This window comes from Saccostrea echinata, unplaced genomic scaffold, assembly GCF_033153115.1.
Source record: "Saccostrea echinata isolate AGI-Se365-2 ecotype Australia unplaced genomic scaffold, CSIRO_AGI_Sech_v1 ptg000019l, whole genome shotgun sequence".
Lineage (NCBI taxonomy): Eukaryota > Metazoa > Mollusca > Bivalvia > Ostreida > Ostreidae > Saccostrea > Saccostrea echinata.
In genome coordinates this window covers 1,422,830-1,441,816 of record NW_026889768.1, presented here as the reverse complement: position 1 = coordinate 1,441,816, position 18,987 = coordinate 1,422,830, and the positions used below count along the sequence as shown (strand labels likewise).

Below are 18,987 nucleotides of genomic sequence, written 5' to 3'. Positions count from 1 at the left end.
TTTATTCTACATCCATGACTGTACCTGTGCTTATAAACAACATCCATGACTGTACCTGTCCAGTACTCACACTTTATTCTACATCCATGACTGTACCTGTGCCTTATAAACAACATCCATGACTGTACCTGTCCAGTACACACACTTTATTCTACATCCATGACTGTACCTGTGTCTTATAAACAACATCCACGACTGTACCTGTCCAGTACACACACTTTATTCTACATCCATGACTGTACCTGTGCTTATAAACAACAGCCATGACTGTACCTGGCCAGTACTCACACTTTAATTTACATCCATGACTGTACCTGTGCCTTATAAACAACATCCATGACTGTACCTGTGCCTTATAAACAACATCCATGACTGTACCTGTCCAGTACCACACTTTATTCTACATCCATGACTGTACCTGTGCCTTATAAACAACATCCAAGACTGTACCTGTGCAGTATACACATCTTACTCTACATCCATGACTGTACCTGTGCCTTATAAACAACATCCATGACTGTACCTGTCCAGTATACACACTTTATTCTACATCCATGACTGTACCTGTGTCTTATAAACAACATGCACGACTGTACCTGTCCAGTACACACACTTTATTATACATCCCTGACTGTACCTGTGCTTATAAACAACATCCATGACTGTACCTGTGCCTTATAAACAACATCCATGACTGTACTTGTCCAGTACACACACTTTATTCTACATTCATGACTGTACCTGTGCCTTATAAACAACATCCATGACTGTACCTGTCCAGTACATACACTTTATTCTACATCCATGACTGTACCTGTGTCTTATAAACAACATCCACGACTGTACCTGTCAAGTACACACACTTTATTCTACATCCATGACTGTACCTGTGCCTTATAAACAACATCCATGACTGTACTGTGCCTTATAAACAACATCCATGACTGTACCTGTCCAGTACACACACTTTATTCTACATCCATGACTGTACCTGTGCCTTATAAACAACATCCACGACTGTACCTGTCCAGTACACACACTTTATTCTACATCCATGACTGTACCTGTGCTTATAAACAACATCCATGACTGTACCTTGACTGTACCTGTGCCTTATAAACAACATCCATGACTGTACCTGTGCCTTATAAACAACATCCATGACTGTACCTGTCCAGTACACACACTTTATTCTACATCCATGACTGTACCTGTGTCTTATAAACAACATCCACGACTGTACCTGTCCAGTACACACACTTTATTCTACATCCATGACTGTACCTGTGCTTATAAACAACATCCATGACTGTACCTGTCCAGTACTCACACTTTATTCTACATCCATGACTGTACCTGTGCCTTATAAACAACATCCATGACTGTACCTGTCCAGTACACACACTTTATTCTACATCCATGACTGTACCTGTGTCTTATAAACAACATCCACGACTGTACCTGTCCAGTACACACACTTTATTCTACATCCATGACTGTATCTGTGCTTATAAACAACATCCATGACTGTACCTGGCCAGTACTCACACTTTATTCTACATCCATGACTGTACCTGTGCCTTATAAACAACATTCATGACTGTACCTGTCCAGTACACACACTTTATTCTACATCCATGACTGTACCTGTGCTTATAAACAACATCCATGACTGTAGCTGTGCCTTATAAACAACATCCATGACTGTACCTGTCCAGTACACACACTTTATTCTACATCCATGATTGTACCTGTGCCTTATAAACAACATCCACGACTGTACCTGTGGATATATACATACTTTATTCTACATCCCTGACTGTACCTGTGCCTTAAAAACAACATTCACGACTGTACCTGTTCAATGCACACACTTTATTCTACTTCCATGACTGCATCTTTGCGTTATTAACAACATCCAAGAAAAGTTACTCAAGGCTCTACTAAAAGTTTGTTCTTTTGTCGTTTGTGACCCGAACCCCCACCCCCAATGCAACCCCCACCCCGTCAAAAAAATTGAATCATATGCCTGCAAGAAAGCTTGGGATTTATTCTTTTTTTAAGAGGAAATACTCCTTCTTTCGATATACTCCATCCTCGCCTTCACAACTTCTGCCAAGTTTTATTATTAATGTAGAAGAGTTTATAAGTAATAGATTAATTATTTTAAAACCAGTGTCAAAAAGTTAACTGCTCATTTAAAACTCTTCTCATAAAGAGGGGGAAGGGTTAGACAATTTTATAAATTGAAATCGGGCTTTAAACATAACAAGTGATCCAGATTTTCAAATACTCATGGTAATGGATAAATAACCATCAAATCTCTCCGTATGTTTAACTTATGTAAAAGTCAACTGACATATTAGATTCATTGGCAATAAAATGACTATTTTTGCTGCTTTTAGTCTGTTAACATATGTTCTACACCCTCATCCCCCCCCTCCCCAACAACCCACTCCCCTGAAACAAGAAACAATTGGTATAAATTTGAATTTGTGAAATAACAATTCATAATACTTTAAAAGGAATTGTTGTTGTTTCAGAGAGGGGGAGGGGGGATAAAAATATTTTCCGTTGATTTCTATAGAGATGAAGTTGTACCAAAATTATAGACTTATCTTTCCCAAATAAGTTATGTTTTTTGATAAAATTCACATAAATATTCGGTATATAAATATAAAAAAATCATTCCAATATGTCAACTTTCTAAATTAACTCTGCGATAGGTGGCAGAATTTTACTATCATTCTCGCTATCATATGGTTTATTCAAGCATGCGTATTAAAGCTATTGAGACAAGCTTTCTGCATTAACAATACTAGTCCACTACCGGCAAGTGTAATCTGGTTCCCATTAAAAATTGAAAATGCTGTAATTCTGTCAAAAAATCATTGAGGCGAAACATAATGCAAACTTGATCTGTGACTCATCAAAATACACTCACGTACCAAAAATCAACTCAATATCTGCAAACGTTTGGAAAAAAAGTGTGGAAAACCCTTAAAAATTAAAAAGATTGCAATTCCCTCAAAAATCAATGAAGCAGAACGAAATTAAAAACTTGATCTGTAACTCGTCAATACACACTAACATACAAAATCAGCTTAATATTTGCAAACGTTTAATTAGAAAAAAGTGCGGAAAACCAAGTGGGACAGAGTGACAGAGGGACAGCTAGGCGGACAGTTTGACAGACAGACGGACGGACAGACTCAGAGGAAACCTATCGTCCTCTCCGGTTTCAATTTATTTTATTAGTCCCCTACCGGTGAAACCGGAGGGGACTATAGGTTTCCTCTGAGTCTGTCCGTCCGTCTGTCTGTCTGTCCCACTTGGTTTTCCGCACTTTATTTCTAAACGCTTGCTGATATTGATGAGCTGATTTTTGGCATGTGAGTGTATCTTGATGAGTTACAGATCAAGTTTGCATTTCGTTCCGCTTCAGTGCTTTTTGACGGAATTACGACCTTTTCATTTTTTCAGGATTTTCCGCATTTTTTTCTAAACGTTTACAGATATTGAGCTGATTTTTGGTATGTGACTTTTCCTTGAGGAGTTATAGAAGAAGTTTGCATTTCGTTCCGCTTCATTGATTTTTGACGGAATTATGGCATTTTCAATTTTTAACGGGAACCAGATTACACTTGCCGGTAGGGGACTAGTATTGGTAATGCAATACTCTCAGAATGCTTGTTCTTTTTGAAAGGGCAGATTACTCTATTTGCATAAATGTACCACAAAATTAGAACTCTTTAGTGTGCAGTGTATAGAGGGCTCTTAAGCACTTGAAAAAAAATCCAACTTTTTCCTCATTTTCCCCTCCTGTTTAAGTCATGTTTCATCATTGGGTTATTATACCCCCGCTCCGAAGGAGAGAGGGGGTATACTGTTTTACCCTTGTGTGTCTGTCTGGCTGTCCGTCTGTCTGTCTGTCCGTCTGTCTGTGTGTCTGTCTGTCTGTCCGTAACAAAATTTTCGTCACAGTTTTCTCAGCAACTACTCATCGCAGATGCTTGAAATTTTAGCACACTCTTTGTTTAGGCATGCCATATTGTGGGATTCATTTTTGTACGAATCTGATGTCAACTTCATTGTCAACTTCATGTTCATTCTTGTGTCTGTCCATAACTGAACTTGTGTACATTCACGTCAAAGCGGGGGTATTACTAGTGAGCATTGGCTCATAGAATTCTTGTTTTCTTTAATTCTTTTGGATGCCATTTAAACATTGAATTGTGAAGTGTACGAGATACATGTAGTATTACATGTACTGCAATAATTATTTTCGATAGGTCTTTCTTTGTTAACACGATAAAATGCACTATTCCATCCTAAAATGTTTTCAACTATGAAAACATTTTTACACATTCTTCTGTGCCAACCCCAAAGTTGCGGGGTATCATTATCATAGTTTACAACTGATTATACGTCAAACGTATACGACAAACGTTTATTAAAATCAATTAAAATTAATAATAGTAATTGGCTATATGTTGACTTATAGCTTTGAGTCTTCAACCTGTACACTGATGATTAATTGTGTCTCGAACTTGATTCTAATTGATTTTCATGGTCAAATTTTAAGAGTCAAGTACACACTTAAGGACATACGCAACATACCATACCTACTGATAATTTTTCAAGATATTCTTAATATAAGATTATAGTGCCATCAGATGTTCGTAGACAAAAAATCAGCATGCATTACCAGGGGTTTTGAAAAGATATCAATTGATGAAAATTCTTGTGTAATTCAAAGAAAAATATACAAAAATTACTGTACATATATTCTGGATGTTTTGTTTATCCAAACTTGTTTTAGAAGAAGTGTACAATAGCATATATAGACATTGAATTATAGCACCCAGTTCCTTTAAGTATTGGAACTCTTCAACTCCAGGGAAAAAGACAATAAAGTTCAAGCTACATTGCCTATGTCCTTAAAGATCAAAATTTGTGAGTGAAATAAAATTGTTTAAATATTGTTGTTTTTATGGTAGGATGGTCCAAATACAGTATACAATACGTACCTTTTAAACCCGGTGAAGTTTATTGTGTGTAAATCTTGATTATAAGGCATAGGTTCAGTCATAGATGTAGTGTGTGTCATACGCAGGTACAGTTGTGGATGTTGTTTATAAGGCACAGGTAAAGTCATGGATGTAGAATAAAGTGTGTGTACTGGACAGGTACAGTCGTGGAGGTTGTTTATAAGGCACAGGTACAGTCATGGATGTAGAATAAAGTGTGTGTACTGGACAGGTACAGTCGTGGATGTTGTTTATAAGGCACAGGTACAGTCAGGGATGTAGAATAAAGTATGTATATATGCACAGATACAGTTGTGGATGTTGTTTATAAGGCACAGGTACAGTCAGGGATGTAGAATAAAGTGTGTGTACTGGACAGGTACAGTCAAGGATGTTGTTTATAAGGCACAGGTACAGTCAGGGATGTAGAATAAAGTATGTATATATGCACAAGTACAGTCGTGGATGTTGTTTATAAGGCACAGGTACAGTCATGGATGTAGAGTAAGATGTGTATACTGCACAGGTACAGTCGTGGATGTTGTTTATAAGGCACAGGTACAGTCATGGATGTAGAGTAAAATGTGTATACTGCACAGGTACAGTCAAGGATGTTGTTTATATGGCACAAGTACAGTCATGGATATAGAATAAAGTGTATGTACTGGACAGGTACAGTCGTGGATGTTGTTTATAAGGCACAGGTACAGTCATGGATTTAGAATAAAGTATGTATATATGCACAGGTACAGTCGTGGATGTTGTTTATAAGGCACAGGTACAGTCTTGGATATAGAGTAAGATGTGTATACTGCACAGGTACAGTCAGGGATGTTGTTATAAGGCACAAGTACAGACATGGATGTAGAATAAAGTGTGTGTACTGGACAGGTACAGTCAGGGATGTTGTTTATGAGGCACAGGTACAGTCATGGATGTAGAATAAAATATGTATATATGCACAGGTACAGTCAGGGATGTTGTTTATAAGGCACAGGTACAGTCATGGATGTAGAATAAAGTGTGTGTACTGGACAGGTACAGTCGTGGATGTTGTCAATCAGGCACCGGTACAGTCATGGTGTAAAATTCTAGAGTTGTCAGGACAGGTACAGTTGTGGATGTTGTTTATAAGGCACAGGTACAGTCATGGATGTAGAGTAAGATGTGTATACTGCACAGGTACAGTCAAGGATGTTGTTTATAAGGCACAGGTACAGTCATGGATGTAGAATAAAGTGTGTGTACTGGACAGGTACAGTCGTGGATGTTGTTTATAAGGCACAGGTACAGTCATGGATGTAGAGTTAGATGTGTGTACTGGACAGATACAGTCGTGAATGTTGTTTATAAGGCACAGGTACAGTCATGGATGTAGAATAAAGTATGTATATGTGCACAGGTACAGTCGTGGATGTTGTTTATAAGGCACAGGTACAGTCATGGATGTAGAATAAAGTGTGTGTACTGGACAGGTACAGTCGTGGATGTTGTCAATCAGGCACCGGTACAGTCATGGTGTAAAATTCTAGAGTTGTCAGGACAGGTACAGTTGTGGATGTTGTTTATAAGGCACAGGTACAGTCATGGATGTAGAGTAAGATGTGTATACTGCACAGGTACAGTCGTGGATGTTGTTTATAAGGCACAGGTACAGTCACGGATGTAGAATAAAGTGTGTGTACTGGACAGGTACAGTCGTGGATGTTGTCAATCAGGCACCGGTACAATCATGGTGTAAAATTTCTAGAGTTGTCAGGACAGGCACAGTTGTGGATGTTGCATCCCAAGAAATGCGATTTTCTTTGAGCTGAACTCAATATAGGTGCTATTAACGCTATTCACCGATATTCCCTATAGATTGACTCCAGACAAATTATTGCAGAATCTTAAAGAGGTGGATCTAATAAAAATATTTACTTATAAAATATTTTCTTCGGATGTTATAGATAATTATATCATTAATTCCCTTTAATATGATCAATTATTTTAATGCCCTGCATATTTCAGGTATCACACCACAGTTATCGACCAGTCAAGATGTTTTAAATTGTTCCATGCATATATAATTAATTTTTATTTTCTTTTGAGAATTTGTTTTGTTTTTTTTTTTTTTTTTTTGGGGGGGGGGGGTTCTTCCAGCCTATTTTTACAACTTTGACACCTGTGCCTAGTAAATTTTATGTACTTTGTAAATAAATAAAGGGGTTTTTTTTTTTGTCAGGAACTACTCTTTTTCAGGGCATAGGAGGCTACGTCCTGGGGTGCTCTTGATATGTTTATATATAACACATTGAAAACGCGTGGAGCAGCCCATTCCACCCGTATACATGTATATCGTAAGACATATATTTATGGGAAAAACCTGTGTTTTTCATTGACACCACTTGCGTGATCAATGAAATGGGTGAAATTAATAATATTGTGAAGTACTTATACTTTCTAACATAAAATTAAGGATTACAAATTAATTCCAATATTTATTTTAATTTCTTTTTTATTTTACTTTGTTTATTGTTTACTCGTATATTTTCAATAATTATACTAGCATGTTTCATTAAATTCACCATTGTTATTGAGCACGTAGGAAATTGAAATCATGCCCCCAGTCCCCCCCCCCCCCCCCTAAAAAAATAAAGATCTGGCTCATATTGTTCTCCGAACATAAAGTTTTAAAGCTTTAATTTTAAATCTGTAAAAGTTTTGGACCCTTCCCTAAGCACTGCTGACATCGTTTGTCTCGGTATCACTGTCATGGGTAATACATGTATAAAGATAAGCGTTAATTGCGCTTTGATTGAATTCAGTCTAAATCTAAATCGGAGAAAATCCACAGAATTTCGTGTCGTGGATGCTATTAATCAAGCGCGGGTTGAGTCAGTGGTAGTGTGTATGTACGGCACAGGTACAGTCGCAGATGTTGTATATTAGGCACAGGTATACAAAATGTACGCTGTAGTAAATGTTACTTTTTAGAGATTATAGCGATCCATACAATGGATTTAGGCATAGTCAAGTTTACATAATTATATTTTCCTCGATATATGCACTAAGCCAGTTATCGTTACCTTTTGGCGATTATAGCCTTCCATAAAGTAGATTTATTTGAAATCAGAAATTTTCTTTCCTCCATAATAACACATTTCGTATTTTTCATTAAAAAAAACAATCCATACTTAATTAACAACATATAGTTTAATACGTTGAACAATCCGGAAAATCTTGCTCTGACATTCCGTTTTTTGATATTAGTGAGCAGGTACAGTCATGGATGTCCGGTACCAGCATTGCCGAGTACAGTTGCGGATGTTAGCTGACAGACCCCACTCGATCCAGGGTATCAGCACGTGGTTCATCTCTTGCGATCTGAATATCTTGATGACAAGATTATCTCTGACTTTATTAAATCGATGAATCAATTTTGATGAACAAACGTACTAAAATTTCTAATCATTTATTCTTATTTTATTTTATCTTTTATTTATTAATATTTATTTATTTAGTTTTTGCGTTGAAGACAGTCTGAAATAAAAAAAACTATCCCACTTTCAGGTTCGAATATCTTGTACTTTCCCTGGATGCTTAATTGTGAAGTACTTTTTGAAATGCACAATTTTATTTGCGGCCGATTTGATGTTTTGCATCAATTTTACTCGTTTTTTTCTGAGGTATACTGATATCTTATACTCCATTCCGGTACCTTATATGCCGAATTGACACTGTTTAGACATCGCAGCAACCCCAAAGCTCTGCTCGGCGGTGGTTACACGGTGGCAGGACGTTTTCTATACGGAGTCAGTGCAGTGAAGCGAATCCGTGGCGAAAAGAAAGACGGTATCTGGCAATTTGATGTCGGTCTCAGTAGGGTGACGCTCCCACGCATGCGTTTTTATTACGAAACTCTCCGTGAGATAGAGGTGGTAACGGTCTCACGATGTCATCACTTTTACATTATTATTATTATTTTAAAAATATATCTTTCGGAGCACCCGTATAGTACACGAAAGTTAACTACAATAAGATTAAGTATAGTAAATCAAAGTATCAGAGTTTTTCCTTTAAAAAAATTGAATTAAAATATCAAAGTATTTACGATATGGAATCAAAAGTATTTTTACCATGAAATTCATTTTTTTTTTTTCATTTTGTTCTCTGTTATATCAAGAGGGAAAAATGTTTATACGTATTCAAATAACCATCATAGATGTGAAAATTGAGATATCTTGATGCTCTGATCTAAATTTTAAAAAAAAAAGTTCTCGGGGAAAAATTTTAAGTAATTAAAATCAAAATTCCGTATTAAAGTTTTAAAGTACATGTATGTGCTATAGTCAACTTTATTATACCTCAGTATTTTTTTTCTTTACAAAGATATAACGAATAAACCTGCTATTTATTTGCTAACAGTCTTTATCGTTGAATAGTATTTTCCTATGGTGAAATATTCATCGAACTATTCACCGGCAATATTCTATTTCCCTCGTGTTTCATCTCGGAACTCTTCTGGTTTTATCCGGATCGTGATGAGACACAAGTAAAATCTACTTTGATATAATAAAACACCTATTAATTTTACTGTTATGAGGACAATAGCAAGTTTATTTCCCCCCTCGACAGCAACTACTGCGCCTCGGGATATAGTTGCTGTCTTGTGGGACAATAAACTTGCTATTGTCCTAATAGTAAGTAAATTTGGTGTATACATAATAGTCAACTGTAGTAAAATAATAGTTGCATTAACTATGAAATGGTAAATGAACTATTGTATATAGAATTAAAACATTTCAGAATTAAACAAAGGGACTATTCATACTGGGGCGATTTTTTTTTTCGTTGTTGCTTGTTTGTTTTATTCTTTGGTTTTATTGTTGTTCTTTTTTTGGAGGGAGGGGGATAATAAATATTAATACGTCGAATCTGGTTTAAACTGAATAAAAATTGATAAATATACGGATATGATCAAATAGAAAGAAAGGGAAAAACGTCTTTTCCTTTCTTTATTACTTCAATTATCTTTAAATCATTTTCATGCTGTTTTTCCTTATTTCTTTTCTAAGTTTTTCTTTTATTCTTTTAATTCATCGAAGTTCTCTGCGGTGGGTCAGCCTTCCTCTAATCGCAATCCAGAACCGGGATAAAAACGTTCGTTTTCACTGTATTGCTTCCAACAGCACCGGAATATTTTCTGTCAACATACCGCAAGATTTGTTGTGATACCGCTCAACAATCCGTCCAGACGTGGCAGAAACGCCATTCTCCGTACCCGCTCCATAAACAACGTTTCTACTCCTTTGCAATCTGAACAATGTTTCCGCGGAGCCAATCCGTGTCATACCGCAACAATCCGCAATATCCGTACTCACAACGTACTCACGTAATGAAATGTAAACATTTACATTTACATTTAGACGGCACATTTCGACACACATTTCAAACCGTACAAAGGAACTGAACTTAAGGTCAATGAAATAAGATTTTTTTTCAGAACAACTTACACTCATATGATTATGTAGTACCAAAAACTTTACCTGTCACTTACATGGCTTTATTGCCGAGGTTTTTATATTGTCCTTGAAGGGTGAAAGAATTTAATGGGTTAAGAAAGCAGCTACTTTAAATACCACCAAATCTACATCTATATAATAAAATAAGGTAACCCAGCAAGTCACAAGGGGGTATCACTTACTTTGTGAAAGCTGCTCTGCTTGTCCGCACGGGACCCACTTGCCATTCTGAAATTTCCAGTGATGCGGATCGGCCAGAATCATGTCAACAAAAACATTATACTGTTTGTGAGGGTCCAGACCATTCAGGCTGAACTGTAGCGTTGGAAACATCCTCCTAATAAATATTCAAATTATATTTTATTTGCTCAGTGAAATTATATCGATCCTATTGACTAAGTAACCATTCAAATGGAATTGAACCGAAACTAAGTATGTACTTATAGCAGGCTCATTTTTTTTTTGGAGGAGGGGGGTGTGTCATATAATGATAAAAATATAAACGTTTCAATAATATGAATGATAATAATAACAACATTTAGATGCGTCAGATGTACATATGATATATAAATATTATTTATATTCAGAGTTGGTATTAACTTCTCATAAACAACTTAAAAGCGATGCCAATGCAATGCAAACGTGACTCTAGAGTGATAAACCGTTTACGAAAATAGATTTCTGAATTTCTATTAATAGCAGTAGTAAAAACGGTAAAACTAAGTGTTAAATGATGAATTTCTGAATCGAGACTTTCTATAGACCACGTGATGCGTGCATACAAATTTACATATATGATACAAATATAGTCTTTTGATGAGGTCAATCCCTAGATATAGACCTTAGAGAATGCATATCGACCGAGCACGAAGTGCGAGGTCGATATGCTTTCTCTAGAGATTGTACCGAATCAAAAGACTACAATTGTTTTATTATTTTTTTATGGTTAATAAGAAATGTCTTAAATCTATGTTTCTAATACTGAATACTTTCTCATATAAGGCATTGTTATGTCATTCGCATTATGAGGTCACAGTTGCGAACAGCAGCTGCAGTATATGTTTTTCGAAACATCCAGTTTATAAAGACTATTGTGACGTCAGCACTATTGCTGCTTCACCGAAGAACGTTTCCAGTTTTAGAAACAGCAAGGTTTATAATTTTTTTATAGGCTTAAAATAGAAACACCCAGTTTATAAGACTTTTTACACTTGATCAAGTGATCTAGTTTGAGCCAATCAGATAGATGGCAACAATAGAGAAAAATAATAATGCGCGTTTTTCAGTCTGTCTATACAAGGCGTGTTTGTGACACCATGCAATCCCCCCCTTCCCACTACCACCACCAACACCAAATGTAATGCTTCAATAAATGTAATTCTATTATCACCCCTAAAAATATTACATGTATTATAAAATAATAATTTTTAGAAAAATAATGTTGCTCTTTTATCAAGGAGTGAGAAATATAGACATTTGTATTTTTTTTCTTAATTCAATATTTCTTATTTGAATTAATAGAAAATTTTTAGAAAATACTTTTTTTGCTCTGCTCTATTTATATTAAGCATTTATTAGTCCTTTTATTTACCTATATATATATATATATATATATATATATATTTTATTTATATGCACATTTATTTACTCATTCATTTATTTATTTGACAGCGGAACTTACATTATGAGATTAGAGTTTATTCTGAGATGCAGACCCAAATATTAGCGATTCGCAGTAAAAATTGAGCGAATAAAATATAGTTTTTATTTAAGTATCTTTTACTTTACAATAAATATGCAGGTGCCATATAATTTTATATTTACTTTTTCATATTAAAAAAAAAAAACAAAACAAAAACAAATAATGATAAATGAGCAAAGCTTTTACATTTGCTCTAAATAAACACGCATCAAAATTAGTCTAAAAAGTAGCTAATCGTAAATATTTATTAATTAATTTCTAAAAGAAAATATATATATTAAAATTTGTCAATATTCTATTTACGTGAACCAGTCGCCGGTATCGTCTGCTGTCTTGGTGTGTGTATATAGTATATATATATATATATATATATATATATATATATATATATATATATATATATATATATATATATATATATATATATATATATATATATATATCAGGGATGGGGTAATTGAAAAAAGTAATTGTAATTGACTGTAATTAATTACATTTTTTGAAGTAATTGGAAGTAATTTGTAATTGAACATTTTTTCAATTACTTGTAATTGTAATTTAATTATTACACTGAAAAAACACCATGTAATTTCAATTACTTTTTCAATTACATTCAATTACTTTATATAATACACATTCATGATATACTGTCACTACTACCTCCCCATTTTACTGGGTTTTTATTTTATTGTAAAACATATCCTCAATCCTTCATATAAAAAACAAAATCTTAAGTTAATGTTTACAAACAAATAATTAAATGATTGGCTTGATAATAATAATCTGGTTTCTTTCTAATCATTATGTAAATTTTGATTTATTTGATTTATGTTCATAAATCTGAATTTTGAACCACCCTTCTTAGGTCTATTCAGCTATAAAACACACATTTATTATATTTCAATCTTTGTTGTTTGATCAGTGATAAAGAAAAAGAAGGTGTGTGTCATTAATTAAGTTCTCTCTTGTTGGGAAGAGATAATTACCCTCCAAATCACAGCTGTAAATTGCAATCAAAACAAATCAACTCCCCTAAAGAGATATTCATTTCATGATTTAGAAGACAAAGCCAATGGAGATAATTATTTCAATTCAAAATGCTCCGCTAGCTTTAGAAAAGGTAAACTTTCAATTTGATAATTATTTTAACATCTAAACAGATTTTTATGAATGAATTTTTATCTGTACAAGTATTATTTATGAAGTAAACTTATTCAACATAAATAGCAATTTAGGATGTTCAGGTTACCTTCAAAGGAAATATTTAATTTGAGGGGTTATGTTGCGACTCATTTTACTGTATTAAAATACCCACTTTTAATCAAATATCATAATCCATGCAATTTGTGTACATGTAGGTTTTGTGTGGTGGAAACTGCATCAATCTGATCTCGAATAATTCTTTAAGAGATTCTTTAATGTTTTGTAAATAAATATAATTAATAAATTAAACCACAATGATACACAGTGCCTATAGCATATTATTCTTGTACTCTTTGTGCAGAGGCTGAGCTTGTATACAAATAAATGATGTTCTGTATATTCATTGACAAGGATTATAAAAATTTTCAAAAAAAATAAAAATGTAATTTGTAATTTAATTAATTACTTTTGCAAAGTAATTGTAATTTAATTAATTACACATCTTAGAAAGCCTGTAATTTAATTGTAATTTAATTGAAGAAAAAGTCAAAGTAATTGTAATTTAATTATTTAATTAATTACTTTTTAAAGTAATTGACCCCATCCCTGATATATATATATATATATATATATATATATATATATATATATATATATATATATATATATATATATATATATATATATATATATATATATATATATATATATATATATCTTTGGAAATTCCTAAATTCTGAATATTAATCAATTATGAATATTGTTTTTTTTAAATTATTATATACCTGTTTGAACTGCCTTTCTTAATAAATAATTCATGTGCAGTTGAAATCACAAGTACATTCTTTGTTTTCATTTCATTGATGGTTAGACATAAAAGTTTTAAACAGTGGTATGTGTAATTGATCTGGCGAATTTCTGAGAATTTTAAATTTCTCTTGTCTATACAAAACGTCTGTCTCACAGTGTGAAAAAAGACACATCCACTTAAGAGATGAACACACTGTTAGACAACCATTTCATTGAAGGGATTCCTATCACATATATTTGTATATGCATCATTGGGCGATACTTTGACACACACTTAAGACTGAAATGTTACGATGCAATCACTACAGATATATTTTTGAATTTAAAAAAAAAAAAAAAATCAATATACTCAATTTTAACTAAAAGAAAATCTTATATTCATTAGCACATCTTAAAGTTTTTATGTGTAATTATTTTTTGTTTAATCGGTAGCCATATTATATATATATATATATATATATATATATATATATATATATATATATATATATATATATATATATATATATATATATATATATATATATATATATATATATATATATTACAGTTTTAAATGTAGTTTTAACTTTATTTCATTTATATACGCAATGAATAATGTAAACAGGATTCGGAAATAAGATATTCCAAATTAAATTAGAAATAATAAATCAACAAATATTCGATGAGTTATAAAATAATGCAAATACAGATATAAACATTCTAGGGAGGATGTCAGGGGATATACGTTCATAACTTTCAAATAGAATAATACAGCCATTGTACAATTATTCCAAAAAAGGAGTCTGATAAGTTTCAAATCTTTTGAATGTTGATAACAGTGATACTACATGTTTAAAAATATTGGTATTAAAGGAAAAAATCCCGAATCATATAGTGTGCTTCAGCAAAGTTTTTAGTTGTTTGTGTAATCTGCAGTACTTCTGTACACCATAGTTTGGAATTTGATAATAGTGTGTGTGTGTGTGTTTCTTCTTCTTTTGTGCAAAGTATCCAACTCAAACAATCAATATCAAAACAATTGTCGCACCTATGACTTCGCGAGCTGTCTCTATAATTTTCCCCCCGAATTTATCAGATAGACCGTTTGTTATATTTTTACAATGTCTGCATATTCAATAATTGGTCTAACAAATGAAAAATATAAATTTTCTAAAGATTCTCTATCCAAGAAAAATCTCAGTCGGGCTAGAATGTGTAGCATATTATGACGCTTTCGCTAGAATGATATTAACATGATATGATCATCAACAGTTAATAGAGAAATGGAATCGAAGTTATCAAGTTTGAACAGCAATGTATGCAGCAATGTATGCTTTAGTCCAGGTAAGAAAACGTAATTATTTGGAACTATTTATTTCTTGATCTGTGTGAAAACATTAGGCATAATGTTTATATGACATTTAGCTACTATAGATTTGTTTACAAAAGATTCCAAAATGTTTGATCTATTCAGTAACAGCGTTGTTGTGTTGTTTTTATAGATTATAAGATACGAGTTTTTTCTGCATTTATCTCCTTTCTTTTCTCCTGTATCGCTTTTAGATTTTTTGTTCATTTTTTCAAAGTTTCCTAGGGAGATATCCAATTTCTTTAAAATTGTTAGCGGTATGAAAGTTATATATATATATATATATATATATATATATATATATATATATATATATATATATATATATATATATATATATATATACGAGAATAGTACAACAGAATTCGGAATCACAATAATAGAAATAATAATAATGAAGATGTACAAGAAACTAAAACAATATTATTTCTCAAACACATGTATTTATATCAATTTGAAGAACATTTTCAAATTAAAAAAAAAAGAAAGAAAGAAATTCGAATGATAAATTTAGATGTAAACAAAAGATCAAAATTTTAATATATCGTCATAAATTATTAGATACTTTTCAAAAAACGCTAGCTTGTACGAGATTGGCCGCTCCTCTTACATGTATACAAACCGATATACGCATCCCGACGCACCTATACTTTTGTTTTGAACATATTTTATTGAGTAAATCAAAAGGATTGGAAACAAGTTTTTATAACTAACTACTAGTTCCTCTCTTCACATATATATATAATTGTTTCCAATCAATAATGCAATGTAACACCTTTCTTTTAAGAAGATTATCATTCGCGCCTTTCAATTAATTCATTCATTCAACGTAAATAAGCTGAATATTCACGATTTTTATCAGACAAGGTTTTATATGATCTACATACTAGAATATGGAATACTATCTTTTGTATATGGAATACTATCTTTTATATATGGAATACTATCTTGCTTTCATTTCCCCCATCACTTTCTGACTTTAATAATTTATCCACCCAGCTCTCCAAAAATTATGAATATTAGTGTGCGCAATCACAAGTTAAGGTCCTAAGTTTTAAGGTGTTTGTGTGGTTTTTTTTTCTTCAATAGAAAATAGATGTTGTGTCGGTATTCTAAAAAACATCTCGATCATGAATTTTTTGTAAAATTTAATTTTGCAAAAGTGCTCAAAATACATGCATCTAAAACCTGCTATTTGGTAAGATTTAGTTCTTAGAAATTCCTATTTTAGAAGTCAATTTGATTCATGTTCTTTATATAGTTTCTTCATGAAAAAAATGCATATCTGCTGAAAATTTTAGTTAATTCACCATTTTTCTCCAAAGACGATATGTATATATTCATCATTAATATCCCAATTATATTAACTAGGTAGTCAGCTGAACTAAAGCATCACAGCTAACCACTGGAATCTTTTGAGCTTACTTGACTGTGGGAATTCATTGTTAAAATTTTCATTAAAAAGGGGATAAGAGTCCAATTCTTTAAATATTGGTCATGATTAATAATCAAAAGTTCATTTCTTGTTATCTGAAAAATTTTTCGTTTTGTTTTGTTTTTAATTTAAAAAAAAAACACTTATATTATAGTCAAAAAAGAATCCATTTTGAAAAAGAAAAGTTTGGCAAGTTTATCTCTAATTTATGTTAAATAGCTGAATTCAAGAGATTGTGACCAGACCTGCTAAAATATAAACAAGATACCCTCTCACCATTGCGTATCATCTCGAAAAATAGCAAAAAGGAAACAATATCAACACCCCCCCCCAAAAAAAAAGGCAAAAATAAAATTTGCTCTAAACATATATAACCATTGATTAATTCATCAATAAATTAAATTATAAATGAATTTATTCCTTCATTTATTTTTTATTGTGTTTATTTATTCATTATCTTTTATTATTTTATCATTTGATTCATTTATCAATTTATTTGCTTTTATTATAGGAGAGTAACGTGAACATGCAGATGGAGACAAAATAGTGCGAGTGCAATAATCTATTATTTTTTTTTTTTTTACAAAACCGTCATACCTTCCTTGTTTGGTGATGATCATTTCGGTTGTATGCTGATGGAATTTGATCCACAACTCTCTGTTACATAAATAGATGCATGGATTAAAAGAATTCGAAGGGATGGATGCGGTAGATTGCATGGGAGCCACGACTGCCTCCGAGTTGGAAGGAGGCATATGGAGTGGGGAGGATGTGGGTTGGTGTTGGGAGGGCTGAGTATACATGGGGTTGCTGTAATAATGCATGGGGTCCACTTCGTAGCCATAACTGTCGTTTTGACTGTACGGAAGCGAATACGGAGTGTCGCTCATGCGAGTCTGAGATACCACTGGCTGCAGGCAGGCATAACTGGCCCCAGGCCCCTCCCGAGGAGGAGTATAGCCCGTAGATACGGGATTTATAGAATCGGGTTCATCAAAATTTTTATCCCGGCTTTGATTGTCCAAAGGATGCTGTCCATACTGAGTGATAGGTGATGTTGATTCCTGGACGGTGTCCTGGGGAAGATAATCCTGGCAATAGTAAGGCTTCAGGGTGGATAGGATCGGAAACTGCGACTCCGATGTGTGGCAGGATTCGCTCTGTGCGTCATATATGTCCCCTTGTTGGTCACTGTATCTGTTAAAATTCACAGTATTTGCCATCCTTTTATCACGCCGATTTATCTGTTCTCAGTTTCTACCCTTCTTTCGCGCTAAATAATACCGCGCGGTTAGAAATTATCTATTTGCACCGTTTGCACTTCACTGAAAGAAGTGTAAATATATGTTATCACACCAATAGTCTCATCACAGGTTCTGTGGAGGAACTACTCACAACTTGAACTACACGCTTACGTATCTACCGGTATACAATTTCTATGATAAATTAGGCAACAAGTTGTTCACTGGGTCCTGATTTTCTGTCAATTTTTCAAAAAAATCTTTGCTACCTACATCAACGATTTGGTTCGACTGCCTACTGATATACCTGGGAATGTTTTGAAAAGACAACAAAAGAACTGCGGTGATACTTATAGGTAATTATGATTATTTCCAGTGAAAGGCAGAAAAGTGTACGCAAACTCGTGCTCTGATTGGTCAAAGGATCATGCCAGTCAATCGCACGCGTTCATTTCGTTCGGTAGAACATTGTTCAGTAATTTAATCGGCGGACACAAAAATCGTGATAAACATTCAGTTCTAATGAGTTTCTCGGTCGGAAACATTGCATTCAGCAGATGTCAAACATTTTTTTCTGGCATTTTGAGTTTCATTAGGGGTACTAGAAATATAAATGATTTTTTCTTCATGAATGAAAACCACCGCAATAGGAGAGTTCAAAGTTACCGTGTCGTTGTAAAAGAAACATTGTCGCGGATTTACAATTCCGTAAAAACACCCACCAAAACGATACAGTTTTTGCATTGTTTACCAAAAGCAATTTAAAAATAC

The 18,987-nt window shown here is 33.3% G+C and overlaps 1 protein-coding gene across 1 annotated transcript in view; it reads right to left on the bottom strand.

Annotated features, from left to right (window-relative positions):
* The window catches only part of LOC133189726 (uncharacterized), a 34,899-nt gene extending 16,696 nt beyond the window's left edge, over positions 1 to 18,203 (bottom strand). Inside the window, exons 1-2 of the mRNA XM_061325128.1 lie at positions 17,573 to 18,203; positions 10,717 to 10,871 (exon numbers count right to left, since the gene is read on the bottom strand). Of these exons, the coding sequence (XP_061181112.1) occupies positions 10,717 to 10,871; positions 17,573 to 18,198 (781 nt within the window). The 5' untranslated portion in view covers positions 18,199 to 18,203. The remainder of the gene's footprint in view (positions 1 to 10,716; positions 10,872 to 17,572) is intronic.
* Positions 18,204 to 18,987: the final 784 nt, after the last annotated feature.